Source organism: Leopardus geoffroyi, chromosome A1 (genome assembly GCF_018350155.1).
Source record: "Leopardus geoffroyi isolate Oge1 chromosome A1, O.geoffroyi_Oge1_pat1.0, whole genome shotgun sequence".
Classification (NCBI taxonomy): domain Eukaryota; kingdom Metazoa; phylum Chordata; class Mammalia; order Carnivora; family Felidae; genus Leopardus; species Leopardus geoffroyi.
This window is the reverse complement of record NC_059326.1, coordinates 196817133-196831159: the sequence shown is the minus strand read 5'-3', so window position 1 is coordinate 196831159 and position 14027 is coordinate 196817133. Positions and strand designations below refer to the sequence as shown.

At 51.8% G+C, this 14027-nt stretch overlaps 1 protein-coding gene across 1 annotated transcript in view; it reads right to left on the bottom strand.

The window, feature by feature from the left end:
• Nucleotides 1–996: 996 nt before the first annotated feature.
• Nucleotides 997–14027, bottom strand: part of PDE6A (phosphodiesterase 6A) — a 64786-nt gene continuing 51755 nt past the window's right edge. The window contains exons 18-22 of the mRNA XM_045437373.1: nucleotides 7433–7496; nucleotides 7072–7146; nucleotides 5183–5266; nucleotides 3455–3602; nucleotides 997–1975 (exon numbers count right to left, since the gene is read on the bottom strand). Coding sequence (XP_045293329.1) covers nucleotides 1896–1975; nucleotides 3455–3602; nucleotides 5183–5266; nucleotides 7072–7146; nucleotides 7433–7496 — 451 coding nt within the window. The 3' untranslated portion in view covers nucleotides 997–1895. The remainder of the gene's footprint in view (nucleotides 1976–3454; nucleotides 3603–5182; nucleotides 5267–7071; nucleotides 7147–7432; nucleotides 7497–14027) is intronic.

The window sequence follows — 14027 nt, the reverse complement described above, 5'->3', positions numbered from 1 at the left end:
GTGAACTCAGGTCCCTTATGTTTTAAAAGAGCTGATGGTCAGAAGCAGGATGGTGCAGGGAAAATGGGTTACAAGCCAGGAGGGTGGTGACAGCTGTCTGGCTTTGGGTCTTACCTCCATCTCGTACCAGCTGGTCGTCTTTGGGCAGGTTTCTTAACCTCTCTGAGTATCCTCATCCTGTGATAAATGGGGCTAGCGATCGTCTCTACCCTGTAGCGTTGGGAGGATGAAATTGGACCGTGAACAGTACCCAGGACATCACAGGAGGCACTTAATTCAACATAAGGTGCAGTCCTTATATGTGGTTCCCTTGGTGCTAACCAGAGCCCTATGAGAGGTGTGGCAAGGACAGTGACCCTCAGTTGGCAGACGGGGAGGGCTGAGGCTGGGAAGAATGGAGGGAACCTGCCCAAGGAATAAAGCCAGGACCGGCAGCAGCGTGTGTATTTCCAGGGTGACACCTCTCTTCTTTGCCCTGCCACTTAACCACTACATGTGGCCTGCCTAGGGACATGTCTCTTTAAAGACCCCTGCTCTGAGAGGGTCAACTTCCGGAAAGCAGAACATCTACCTTGAGAGTTAAAAGATGAGGATTCAGGACCCACCTGTCTAGTGACATCTAAACTTGAAAAGTGTGAAACTTGTGGGGCACCTGGGTGGCTTAGTCAGCTAAGTGTCCCACTCTTGATTTCAGCTCGGGCCATGATCGCACGGTTCGTGAGTTCGAGCCCCCCATCGGGCTCTGTGCTGACAGCGTGGAGCCTGCTTGGGATTCTCTTTCTCCCTCTCTCTCTCAGCCCCTACCCTGCTTGCACTCTCTCTCTCTCTCTCTCTCTCTCTCTCTCTCTCAAAATAAATAAACTTAAAAAAAAAAAACTTAAATGTGTGAAACTTGTTTGGACAAACCAACTAATAAAGACGTTTGTGCGACAGTGGGGGAGAGGCAATGAAGGATGGGTGTGGTCAGTTGGGTTCCCCAGAAAGCAGCCTCCGCAGTGGTCTTTGCAGGATGTTTATTAAGGGGTGCCCACGGGACCAACACCTGGGGCAGGGAAGGGAGCGGGGATGGGCAGAGGGAGAAGCCGAGCTGTGACGGAGCCCCGGCGACGGCCGTGGTGACCCCACCGAGAGTCCTGGAACTGGAATGGCCCTGTGGAGTTGTCCTGGGTTGGGCCAACACGGCCAGGCCTTAACACCTGGCATAGGTCTGTCATGGGCGTAGGCCATCCGGGGAAGGCCGTGACCTTGGGTCAAGGATCTCCCTGCAGCTGCGGGAATCTCCGAGGGACAGCTGGGGGGACCGCACGTCCTTTACTCTTCAGGAAAGGGTCTGCACAGCTCATCACAGCATCGACCACCCCTCGATATGAGGTGTTCATTCGCTGCATGTGATAATGATGGGGTTATATTAGAAAACGCCCGGATGTTTTTAAAGATGTGTAATGGAGGAGCAAAATGATACGTCTGAAATGTACTGGTAAGTACTTCAGGTAAGGGGCCCCTGGCTGGCGCAGTCTGAAGAGCAGAAGACCCTTGATCTCGGGGTTGTGAGTTCGAGTCCCTCATGGGGGGGGGGGTAGAGATTACTTAAATGAGTAAACTTAAAAACAAAATACCATCAAGCTGAAAAGAAAAATGACTTCAGCTAAGGGGAAAAATGCGAAAGAAATGGAAAAGGATGGGTGATTGGTTTTCTCGCAAGAGAAAAGTACTCAAAACTGAAAAAAAAAAATGATGGAAAGAAACCACTAGATAGGATGTAAGCTAAATTCTCGTTCCGCTTTCAAGTCCTAGGACTCTTTTACTTCTCAAGAAGGTTTTTGGGTTTCCGCCGGCGTGGGGGAATCTCTTTCCACGAGGGTGGGACCATTCTGGTCAGCTGATGCCCCGCTGGGCTACTGGATGCAGCAGGACTTGGATGCTGGTGCGCCCCCTGCTGGACCGGGGTTGCCCCCGGGCTGATTTCCCGCCGCCGCTGCGGACAAGAAAGAGAATACACCGGGTGAGAAGAGGCGCGCGCGCGCTCCCCTTTCGCCCTGGTTTAGGCAGGAGTTGCAAACTCGGGGGCTTTCGGAGGCCAACAGGTAACCAACCACACATGCAGAAGGCGAGCCACGTGTCAGGAGAATCCGAGGAACCAAGACCGTTTCTCTACACGAAGAAAAAGGGAACCACTATGGTGATGATAAATGACCCACCAACACTCGGCACGCTGTCTGCGAGACAGCAGTGGGTGGTGTCGAGACGGTGGCAAACCAGAGCGATCCCCTATCCTGTCTAAGGGGCATTTGCCACTCAGCTCCAGCTAATCGTTGTCCTGCAGAAAAGCAGACTGGTGTGGCCAAATACTGATATATATATATATTTTTTTTTCTTAAAGAAATGTTGGAGATTTGGATGTTCAAAATTGGAAATATCCCAGTTTTAAAACGCGGACAGCAAATTCACGCGAACAGAATGCAGGCCAAACAAAAGACATCTGCAGGCTTCGAGTTTGCACAGAGCTGCCGCTAGCCCAAAAGATAATTTGCAAATGAGAAAAAGATGCCTCGTCCTCTGGACACTTTACTGCCATTTCTGGAAAATTGTAATAACCGTACAAATCTATGATGACTGTCACGTATAGGACACTGGGGCCGTGCAGACAGCACGGCTTGCAAAACGTAAATGGTAGCCCCACATTTGCAGCCACCAGGTTAGAATCACCCCACGATGCCCCGAGCAGAACTGGAGCCATGACAGTGTCCGCGTTACCAAGGTGGGCAGAGGGGCAGGTGTGCAGAGGAGGGAAGTCAGAGGGGGGCCAGGACTACATGTCATGTCCCACGAGGGAACTGGACCCACACAATCAGTAAAAGAAATGACTGGAGGGAGGGAGAATGTGCTCTCAGTTGGGAAGGGCTGGAGCAAACATCCCACTTGATTCTGGAAGGCAGGGCTGCGGCCGCCAGGTGGAGGCTTCCACAAGGAGAATTGTGGTTCAAGGAAGAGCTTTCTAACACTGATACGGAATGAGGATGTTATGCATGGTAGTGAGCCCTCCATCACCGGGAGTGTGCAAGAAAGGGCTCGTGCTGGTATAGACACTACTCGAACATCAGACAGAAAGCCAGAAATAGGGCCCCTAAAATTCCTTCAAAGGTTTTCTCCCTTGCCCCTGGGTAGGGCTCTATGTCCACAGCCCTGGAATTGGAATCTGTCCTACACTGGTTGGGGGGCAGCCGTAAATCCTTGGTAGAAGGTTCAGTCTTGGGAACTAGGCTCTGCCACTTACTAACTGTATGATTTGGCTATGGTACTTCATGTCAGCAAGCCTCAGCGCCCCAAAATGCAGAATGAGAGCGATCAGAGGAGTGGGGATGCCTGGATGGACCCACACGTATGGGGTCCTGCGACCAGGCTGTGAGTGTTTTGTGGGTGGGGACAGGGCTCCTCGTCTCCCCTGTCCACAAACCTTGCGTGCCTGCCTGCTGCTTCTGCTTCTCCTCCTCCAACGCCTTCATCTTGGCTTCGTACTCATCCGCGAGGGCCTTCCACTCCTTGCGGTTGTTGGTGATCCCATCCAGCATGGGAGTGATCTCCTCATGGAAACGGGAGAATTCCTGGAAAAGAGAGAGCCTCTGGCATTGGGGGGGGGGGCATGGCCCAGGGTCCAGCCGAGGGGGAGGCACGGCTGAGAATGCCCAGCACGGGAATGAGCTGCCTGGGGCGGTGGGATGCTGACACTGGTTGGGGGAGGGCTGCAGTGCAACGGCCCGTCCATCCCTGTCCTGCTTAAAACCCTCCTGTGGCAGTCCCCATGTCCTTCACCTGGCTTCCGGACCCCTCCAGATCTGCTGCCCTCTCCTCTTCACCATTTTGAACCCTCTGGGTAAGTAGAGTCCCCTGTTAGAAGCTCCAGAAGCCTCTCTTCCACATCTCATTTCATTGTAATGACTCCCTTTGCCCGTCTCCCCCAGGGGCTGTGAACTTGGAGAGGGCAGGGACAGCGGCGCCTTGTTCACTGGGGTGAAAAGACAGTGTCTGGGGTATAAAGACACCAGAAAACATTTGCTGAATGAAATTGGGATTTGCGAAGGGGATTCTGAAAGTCTCTTAGCTCCAAGAATACAAATAATGCCTTGAGCACAGTACATTGCAGTTTATGGAATTGCTTTATCTCCATTGATCCCCAGATACTCCTGGGAGGTGGGAAAACGGGATGCATCCCTCCGGGATTTTCAGGCGAGGAAATCAAAGTGCAGGTTGATGGAGTAGATTTGCTCAAGGTGAGAACAGCAAATCCAGGGTCCACCGTGGAGTTCCGGCCAGAGTCGGCTGTGCTCAGAGCTGCCGGGTTTGGATCCAGCTCTGCCACAAACTGTGTGACCGCGGGGCGGTGACCTACAGAGCTCTGCCTCAGCCATCCTTGCAGGGCTGTGATAGCACACAGAGGGCACTTGGCCTCGCCTACCCGGTTTAATAATATTGCTGATGATAGTGGGGAGCGTGGCGACTCTACCTTGTTGCTCGGAGCACCCCAATTAGCCATGTTATGACAGAGTGGCCCCTGTCTGCTCTGAGAGCATGTGCCCTTCTCCCTAGTGCAGCAGAAAGAGCCCTAAACCAGGGTCAGGCATCCCGGCTCTAGTCCCGGCTCGAGGCCGCCTCCAGCGACGCTGGCCCTGTCATTTCTCATCTCTGACCTCTGCCTCCTCATGTGTAACATGGCCGAAATAAAAATGACTAATGGGCGGTGGGTGGTGGCACAAATAACACAGAGTTGGGAGCAGTGGGTTTCCAGGAGCAGGACTTTACCCATGAGCATCGGCTCAAAGAAATTCCAGACTGTCTTTTGACAATTGGGCTACTTTGACCTATCACATTTCCACCAACCAGAGAAGTTAGGAGGGCGTGCATCCCATGGCCTCCCCCTTTCCTGTCTGAAACTGGGCTTCGTCATTTGTCCCCGTGGTACTGAGCAACTAGAGTGCATGAAGCCCCAGACTCTGGCCTGGGTACATTACCACTCAAGACCCCCGTTGGGCCGTCCTGAGGACCAAATGCCGTTGCAGATGAGAAGCTCTTTGTAAACTATCACCCGCTGGTCACCCACCTGCCAGGGTTTATTATTCCTGATGCTGTGGGGAATCCTGGGTTTATCAAGGACACCTTGCTGAGCCTGAGAAAGCAAAGGACCTACCTTGTAGACAAAGGTGCAGACAAAGTCAATGAAGCCGACCTGAAGCTTGGGGAGTTCATCTGCCTTGTTTCTGTCCATCATGGGCTATCATGGAGGAGAAAGAGTTAACTGTACCCGGCTCCTCTTGGCATGATGCCAGGACCTACTCTACCTAAGAAGCATTCTCTCTTTTTTTTTTTAATTTTTTAATCTTTATTTATTTTTCAGAAAGAGACAGAGTGTGAGCGGGGGTGGAACAGAGAGAGGGAGACACAGAATCTGAAACAGGCTCCAGGCTCTGAGCTATCAGCACAGAGCCCGACGCGGGGCTCGAACTCACAAACTGCGAGATCATGACCTGAGCCGAAGTCAGCCGCTTAACCAACTGAGGCACCCAGGCACCCCTACCTATGAAGCATTCTTATTCACAACAAAACAAAGCAAAACAAAACAAAACACCCAACTAAACCTGAACTCATCAAGTTTCCAGATCTGACTAGCAGTTTGCAAGAAATATGGGGATAAAGGAACATATTAAATAACACCATGAGGGTGCAATCAACCAAATCCAGAATGTGGGCAACTACACAACAGAAGACCCACGGTCTTCAACAAATAAATACATGCCACGTATATATTTAAAAAAAAAAAAAGAGGAGAAAATTGCTATGTATTGAAAGAGATTCGAAAGACATTAAAACCAGAGGGAATGTGGTCCCTTGACTGGATCCTGATTTGAACAAATCAACCTAATTATTTTTTTCACTCGATCAGGAAAAATAAACAGAGATTGAGGATTGGATGACCTTAAAGAATTATTACTAATTTTGTGAGCGTAATAATGGTAGTGTGTGTGTGTGTGTGTGTGTGTGTGTGTGTGTGTGTGCTTGCATACTGTGTGTGAGTTTCTTATCTCTCAGAGAGGCAAACTGAAGTATTTAGGGGAGAAGTGATAACATCTGGAATTTACTTTAAAATACTTCAGCCAAAAGATAAGAAAATGCCTGAGCTGGGGGCACAGATAAAACGAGAATGGCTGACTCTCACTAGCAGTTGAACCTGGCTGGTGGGGTCTCTAGGGTTCTTTCACTGGTCTCTCCACATGTGAAAACCTGGGAAAGAAAAAAGAGAGATCCAAACCGGTGGCCCCCTGCTACTCAGGTTGGGACGCTCCCTGCCTGCCCGCCCTGGGGCTTGCACAACCCTCACTGCCTGTACTCCCCCTCAGTCCCTGTCCAAGCCTCACGTGGGTGCCCCAGCGTGCCCTCTGCTCTGCCACAGGCTTCCCCCGCCCCCATCTCTATCAACGGCTCTGTCCCCAGAATGTCACTCCCTCCTACCCCGCTTCTACTTCCTAGCCCCGCCCTCACTTGGCTAACCTCTCATGGGAGGGGGGCGCGCCCATCTCAGGTGGGGAGCCCACCGGCTGTCCCTGCCACGCCTGCTCTCAACGTGGATGGGTGCTCAGCTTGACCAGGTCCTCCCCTTGTACGCTCTGGACTGTTAGAACAGGGCCTGGGGAGGTGGCCCCCTGGACTGTGGGAAATGAAAGGAAATCTGTTTTGGGGTTCTCTTGTCAATCTCTACCTGGCTGAGTGAGCCGGTACATTAGAGCAGGGTTCTCAGACTTCAGGAGGGCTTGTCGGTTAGGAGGGCACACATCTGCTGAGCCCACATCCAGAGTTCCTGCTGCGGTAGGTCTAGGATGGGGGCCGGGAATTGGCATCAATGACATGTTCCCTAGCAATGAGGTTGATGGTGGCCTGGGGACCATGCCTGGACGACCGGTGTATTAGGAAAAGGTCATCTCTATGGTAAGATCACACATGTCTGTGTCAGGGGGCCTGTCTGTGCGTCAGGGTGAGATCACACACACCCCACATCAGGCTGACGCCCCATCCCCTACTCACGATGGGGTTCTGCTGCAGCACTGTGCGCTCCAGGTCACCTTGTTCCCAGAATTCGGCAGCAACCAGCAGAGCTACCTGCAACAGACAACCCCCCCAAAAAGTCAAGCCGCAGCCCCCATCCTCCTGCCCCTGCTCCCACCCCTCCTGGGGGGCATTTCCAGCTCAGCAAACGCTTCAACCCCACCCCTGCCTCGCCACCCCCTTTGTTGTCATCACTGGAGAGGGCACTAAAGTCGCTTCCGTGTCCTGGCAGAGGAGGAGGAGACGAAGCGGGGCCGCCTCTGGAGCTGGAGTCCAAGCTGCATCGGCTGCTGTCGTGATGCTGGGACTCCCCTCCTCTCAGGTCAGGAGGGCTCCATACCTTACTCTGTACCTCCCAGGGCTTGGTGATGGCTGAGAGATCGCAGGCGGTCATCATCATGGCCCTGGACACAAGGACACCATCCATCAGCCCAGAGCTATTGAAGGCTGCAAGTGCGGGGCACCTGGGTGGCTCAGTCGGCTGGGCGTCCGACTTCGGCTCAGGTCACGATCTCGCGGTCCGTGAGTTCGAGCCCCGCGTCGGGCTCTGTGCTGACAGCTGAGAGCCTGGAACCTGCTTCGGATTCTGTGTCTCCCTCTCTACCCCTTCCCCCTCACCCTGAGGCTGTGTCCCTCCCTGTCTCTGAAAAATGAATAAACCTTAAAAAAAAAAAATTAAAAAAAACAAAAAAAGGCTGCAAGCTCTGGTTAATTTTAACTGTCTCTCCTCCCTCTGTGCGGGAGAGTGCTCCCAGGGCTCACCAGGAGTGAGGGGCTCACTTCTGCGAGGCATCTGGAGGGCAGGCTTTGAAGTCAGACGGAGGTTAAAATCCTGCTTCTGTCAATTACCAAGAGTTTGGCATGGGGCAATTAAACCAGCCTCTCTAAGCCTCAGTTTCCTTATCTGTAATAATAATGGTACATGAAACGGGGGCAAGGTTAAATGAGATCATGAGATCTCACCTGAGAACATGTGTGTAAACCTTGGCAGAGTGCCTGGACCTGGCATGTGCACGATAGATACTGGCGGTTATCATGAACGTATATGGGGTTTTTATGATGTGGCACAGACAGTTCTTGGCCTTTTAAAACATCCATTTCATTTAGATCTCAGCACCCTTCGGAGTTCTTTCTCTCCTGTTTAGGAGAGACCGACGTTTCTCAACCTTTTTCTGGTCATTCTCCACTGTTCACGATCAGAGAGCCTTTTCAGACATTTTTTCTGTATTCCCTCCAGCAGGAAATGTTAATACCATGGACACACTATATATCTGTTTGGAGGGTCACAGATCACTGTAATATCTAAGGTTTTTTTTGCTCTTCCACCAAGAACCGCTTTTTGCCCTCGGTGGGGTGATGATCACCCCCATTAAAAACGCCCGGCATGCCAAGTGCCACATCAGTCATTTTGAGGAAGCCTTGTCTTAAGAAGTAGAGGGAATGGGGCGCCTGGGTGGCGCAGTCGGTTAAGCGTCCGACTTCAGCCAGGTCACGATCTCGCGGTCCGTGAGTTCGAGCCCCGCGTCAGGCTCTGGGCTGATGGCTCAGAGCCTGGAGCCTGTTTCCGATTCTGTGTCTCCCTCTCTCTCTGCGCCTCCCCCGTTCATGCTCTGTCTCTCTCTGTCCCAAAAATAAATAAACGTTGAAAAAAAAAAATTAAAAAAAAAAAAAAAAAGAAGTAGAGGGAAGGATTAGAGAAGGAAAGGATTGAAAATTAAACTCTTTGGGACGCCTGGGTGACTCAGTCGGTTAAGCGTCCGACTTCAGCTCGGGTCATGATCTCGTGGTTTGTGCGTTCGAGCCCCGCGTCGGGCTCTGTGCTGATGGCTCAGAGCCTGGAGCCTGCTTCGGCTTCTGCGTCTCCCCATCTGACTCTCTCTCAAAAATAAATAAACATTTAGAAAAAGAAGAAGAAAGATAAACTCCTAAAAGAGTTTCACAAGAATAGGAAGAAGGTTAAGACAGGTATTATAATCTAGGTAGGCACAATATAAGACAGACAAGGAGGGACACCGACAAAGCATTGGAAGACGGAGGGAATTTGCGAAAGTGTTCCGGAGAATGGGGGCGGAGTGGCATGAACGTCCGGGATGGGAATCCAGGGCCATGTGGGGTGGACATTACATTCCAAGCTGGGAAGTGTAAGTGGTAGCCGATAAGCAACGGAGAGCTATTGAAGGCTGAGGGCCCAGCCGTGGCCTCTTCAGAGCCGTGCTGTAGGCAGGCAGGTTGGCAATACCTGGAGGGTGGAACAGAAAGGAGAGGGTGGGAAGGAAGGAGGGGGGATCTGCTGCAGTGATTCAGGCAGGTGGGCCTGGTCTGCAGCCGTGCCTGCTGGCTGGGAAAGCCACCTTGGCGGGGTCAGCCTGATCTGGTGAGACTCGGTGGGCAGGGGTGCGGGAGAGGGGAGAAGGCTGGCGCCCTTGCTATTTGGACGATTTTACAAGTAACCAGCTGTATCTGGCATATTTTACAGAAGCTGGTCTGGGAAGCCTTCAGAATTACTCAAGGAACAATCTGATGCTTGCCAGAGGAGGGGGGCTGACGGAATGGGCAAAAATGGGTGTAGGGGAGTGGGAGATACAGGCTTCCAGTTATGGAGTAAGCTCTGGGGATGAAGGGCAGCATAGGGAGTACGGTCAATGGTATTGTAACAGTGCTGTATGGTGACAGATGGCAGGGACTATACCTGCAGGGAGCAGGGCAGAAGCTATAGACTCATCAAATCGCTATGTTGTATATCGGACACCAATGCAACAGCGCATGTCAGCTATACCTCAATAAAGAGCCGTTCCTGAAATATTAACAGGTTTAATTACGTCTCATTAAGCAAACCCTCCAAAATTCGTGGAACTCGTTAAGTAATTAAGCTTTCAGAAATGCATACGTTCCTTTGAAACCCCTTTATACTTTGGAATAGCTTCAAAATATGCACCCTATGCTTAATATCAAGTGTTGTAGACGTGTTATCATCAAATAAGCCAAGCAAATGCACGTTCGGCCACGCATACGAGAGTCACTGGCTCCTTGTTACCCATCAGAGGTTTGGTGTCCCGAGAGCACGGGATGTTTATTGTCCCTGGCTGGAGAGATCATGTGAATATCACTCCCACAGTTGGGGAAACATAACCTAAGTGTTTTACAGACAGAGATTGTGTGCCTGGGAATGGGGGAGCGGGGGCAGGCGGGGGGGGGGGGGGGGGGCGGGGACTGAGGCCACCTGAGCGCCAGAGAAGCAAATCCAAAGCCTCGTGCCCTAAAGACAAGGCATTGTATTCACTTCAGCACCACCTCCTTAGGTGCTGTGGGGCCAAGGTGCCGCGCTAGGTTTTGGGCTTCCAGAGAGGCTGGCAGAGAGCTCACAGTCACTCAGAGAAAAGATAGTAAAAAACTGTCATCACAATATGCTAAGTGAGATGGCAGAAAGAAGTACAAGGTGGAAGAGGAAAAAAAAATATCCAAAGGTGAGTGCAACTGGCTCAGCTCAGGGGTCATGCAAGATGGTGGAGCAGGGCCCTGAGGGGTGCATAGGAGTTCTCTAAGAAAGGGAACAGCGAGCAGCAGCGATGTGGTGGAGAGTATGCGAGATCGCCACAGGGCAGAGTGTCCTGCAGGAGGTAGTTTCCTGCTCCCCAGAAGGTAGGAAGCCTCCATCTATCCACCCTGTACTGGTATGCAGGGGCCAGGCGGGGGCTGGTTCACAGGGTCCCTGCTCTCAGAGACCTTACAGACAAGTTGGGGAGTCACACATCCGCCACACAAACGAATGTAAACGTGTACACAAACAGGTGCTCTGAAAGAAAGGAATTCTATTCTAGGAGAACAGGTCTGAAAAGGCAGGGCGGGCTTCCTCAAGGAAGTGACCGGAGAGCTGATGTCTGTAGGCAGCGCAGCCGCGAATCTGGCAAAGAAGCGGGTGCGGAAACACATTCCAGGTGGAGAGAGCAGACAGTGCAAAGGCCCTGGTGGAAGGAAGCCGGGCACATTCAAAGAGCTAGAAGGTGGGAGGAAAGAAGCAGCAGGAAAGAGGGTAAGATGAGGCCCAAGAGACAGCAAGGGCGGGACCACAGATCCTGGGCCTTGGCGAGGGACCCTCTTCGTGCCTACAGCAACGGGGAAAAGCCGCTGAAGAGTTTGAACAGAAGGGTGAAGCAATCAGATTTGCATTTTACAGGGATCGCTGTGGCGTTAGTGTGGAGGGGACCGGAACATGGCAGGGAGCCCAGCCAGGAAAGCCTACAGGACCAGGGCCAGAAACAGAGGTGGCAATAAAAGGAAGGGTCCAGATAAGGTATTTAAGAAGTAAACTGGACAGGGTGTGGGGATAGATGAGACATGCAAAGTCTGGAAGAGGGAGGTGTCAGGATGGGGGAGAGCAAAAGACAGCGAGGCTCCCACGCAGAGAAGAGAGCACAAGTAAGTCACGAAGGCTTTGTGTATGGAGACACGTGGGCCTCAGCCTCTGGGTAAGCGAGAGGCCTCAGGAGGAGGGGGGCGTCGAGTTGGCGGGAGAGCGGTCTATAAAAAGCCACACACCAGGGGCGCCTGGGTGGCTCAGTTGGTTAAGCGGCCGACTTCGGCCCACGTCGGGCTCTGTGCTGACCGCTCAGAGCCTGGAGCCTGTTTCCGATTCTGTGTCTCCCTCTCTCTCTGACCCTCCCCCGTTCATGCTCTGTCTCTCCCTGTCTCAAAAATAAATAAACGTTAAAAAAATTAAAAAAAAAAATAAAAATAAAAAAATAAAAAGCCACGCGGGGCTGGGGAATCAGAGCAACTCCATCTCAGCTCTTCTCGACTTAATGTCTTTGAGCGTCTGTCTGTTCCCGTGTAAAGGGAGATAAATCGTATTAGATGGGACCATGAAATTCTGACTTTGTGGGTCAAACACGATCAAAAGGCAGCGATTTCACACGGTTCAAGGGCATATATTCACCCTGGGGGGACTGTGGCCATCACATAAGATGATTCTGTCAAGTGCAAACATTGGCCTCATCTTCATTACCATCAGCTTGATCACATTAACTGTTTTGTTTGGGGTCGCACAGGTGTGTGGGGCGGGCTGATGGAAAGAAGCTGAGCTCCTGCTCACCGGGTCCATCCTCCAGGCAAAAATGTCCTTTCGGCTCCGCTGTGCGGCCCAGTGGCACTTGTCCCTGACCCTGGCTGCCCCTGCCCTGGAAAGCAACCCAGCCCACCCAGCCCAGGTGTTCGGACACTCCTGGAATTGCACCTGGCCTGGAGGGCGTGGCCTGCGGGGGAGCCCCTAAGGAAGCCTGGGAAAGCTGTGGGTGTGCAGGAGAGGGGGAGGTGGCAGGCTCCAGCCCTCGACCCTCCAGTAACGCCTGTGGGACACGAGGTAAGTCACGCAGTCTCCCAGGTCCTCACTCTCTCATCTGTAAAACACTAGCCGGAGAGCCGGCTAGTAAATGATTTCCGTTTTGCAGACCACGTGGGCTCTATTTCAACTACTCAGCTCTGGCATAGTGATGCAAATGCAGCCATAGGTAAGTAAAGGCAGAGTGCCTAGGGCCCAGGATACTTTAGGGGCCCATGAAAATGTTTGAATTTTAATTCCTTTTACTTAAAAAAAATTTTTTTTTAATGTTTACTTATTTTTTGAGAGAGAGACAGACAGACAGACAGACAGGAGCGGGGGAGGGGCAGAGAGAGGGAGACACAGAATCTGAAACAGGCTTCAGGGTCTGAGCTGTCAGGACAGAGCCTGACAGGGGGCCCAAACTCATGAACCAGGGGATCATGACCTGAGCCGAAGTAGGACCCCCCAACCGACTGAGCCACCCAGGTGTCTGGAGTTTTCATTTCTCTTAAAGCCAGAAGAAAAAAAAAAATAATACAATAATGCTGAATATGTAAGAGTGAATTCAACCTGCATTATGTGTCTTTATACCAACACAGTCCTAAAATATCATTTTTTTAAAACTTATTTAAAAAATTTTTAAACGTTTATTTTTTGGGGGAGGGGGCAGAGAAAGGGAGACAGAATCTGAAGCAGGCTCCAGGCTCTGTGCTGTCAGCACAGAGCCCAACCTGGGGCTCGAACTCACGGACCATGAGAACACGACCTGAGTTAAAGTTGGACACTTAACTGACGGAGCCACCCAGGCGCCCCTTAAAAACTTATTTTAATGGTGGAAAAAGCCACGGAGGCAACAGTGCCTAGGACCCACCGAAGTCATTATGTGGCCCTCTGTGGAAAAAGCAAGTGTTATTTATGGTTTCTGAAATTTGAACTCCTTACACTTTTTATCTGTCAGGAAATAGTCTTCTTCTTTTGATTCGTTCCCCCCACATATTTAAACACGTACGAGGCCCTTTAGCTCACGAGGGGAATGAAAACAGGTGGGCAGCTCTCACCCCCCAGCACTAGAGAGGACCCCGAAGCCCTCCCAACTCACGGTTTGTTCAGGCTGCGAGGAGTGAAACCGGAAATTTGGGGGAGAGGGAAAGACTTTCATGAAGAACGGGCGGTCGTGCCCTCAGTCTGGAGTCACTTTAACACCTCGGCCCAAAGTAAACCTACCAAAGTAGGGTGGCCTCAGAACTAGCTGTGCAGCTGGAGGAAGTCAGTTGGTTTAGGATGTGTCAGGGGGTTAGGTGTGGACCTCAGACTAGAGGGGGCGGGAGCATAGGAGCCCTCCAAGGTAATCAAGGCACTGGGGGGTGGGGGGAGCATTGAGTTTTTTCCTCACCACAAACAATTCTGACACCAACTTCGTGTCCCACAGTTCAATCCTGACGTGAACTGTCAGACTCCACGCCGTCAAGGGCTCAGTCCCCACAAGACTGCCCTCACTTCAGAAGTTAGTCACAAGTATCACGTCCCCAAGTTACCTCACACGCTTCTGTCCAAGGAGGGTACAAAGTCGGGGGCTCCCACAAACACCGCCTTCAGATTCAAAAATTTGCTGGGACAG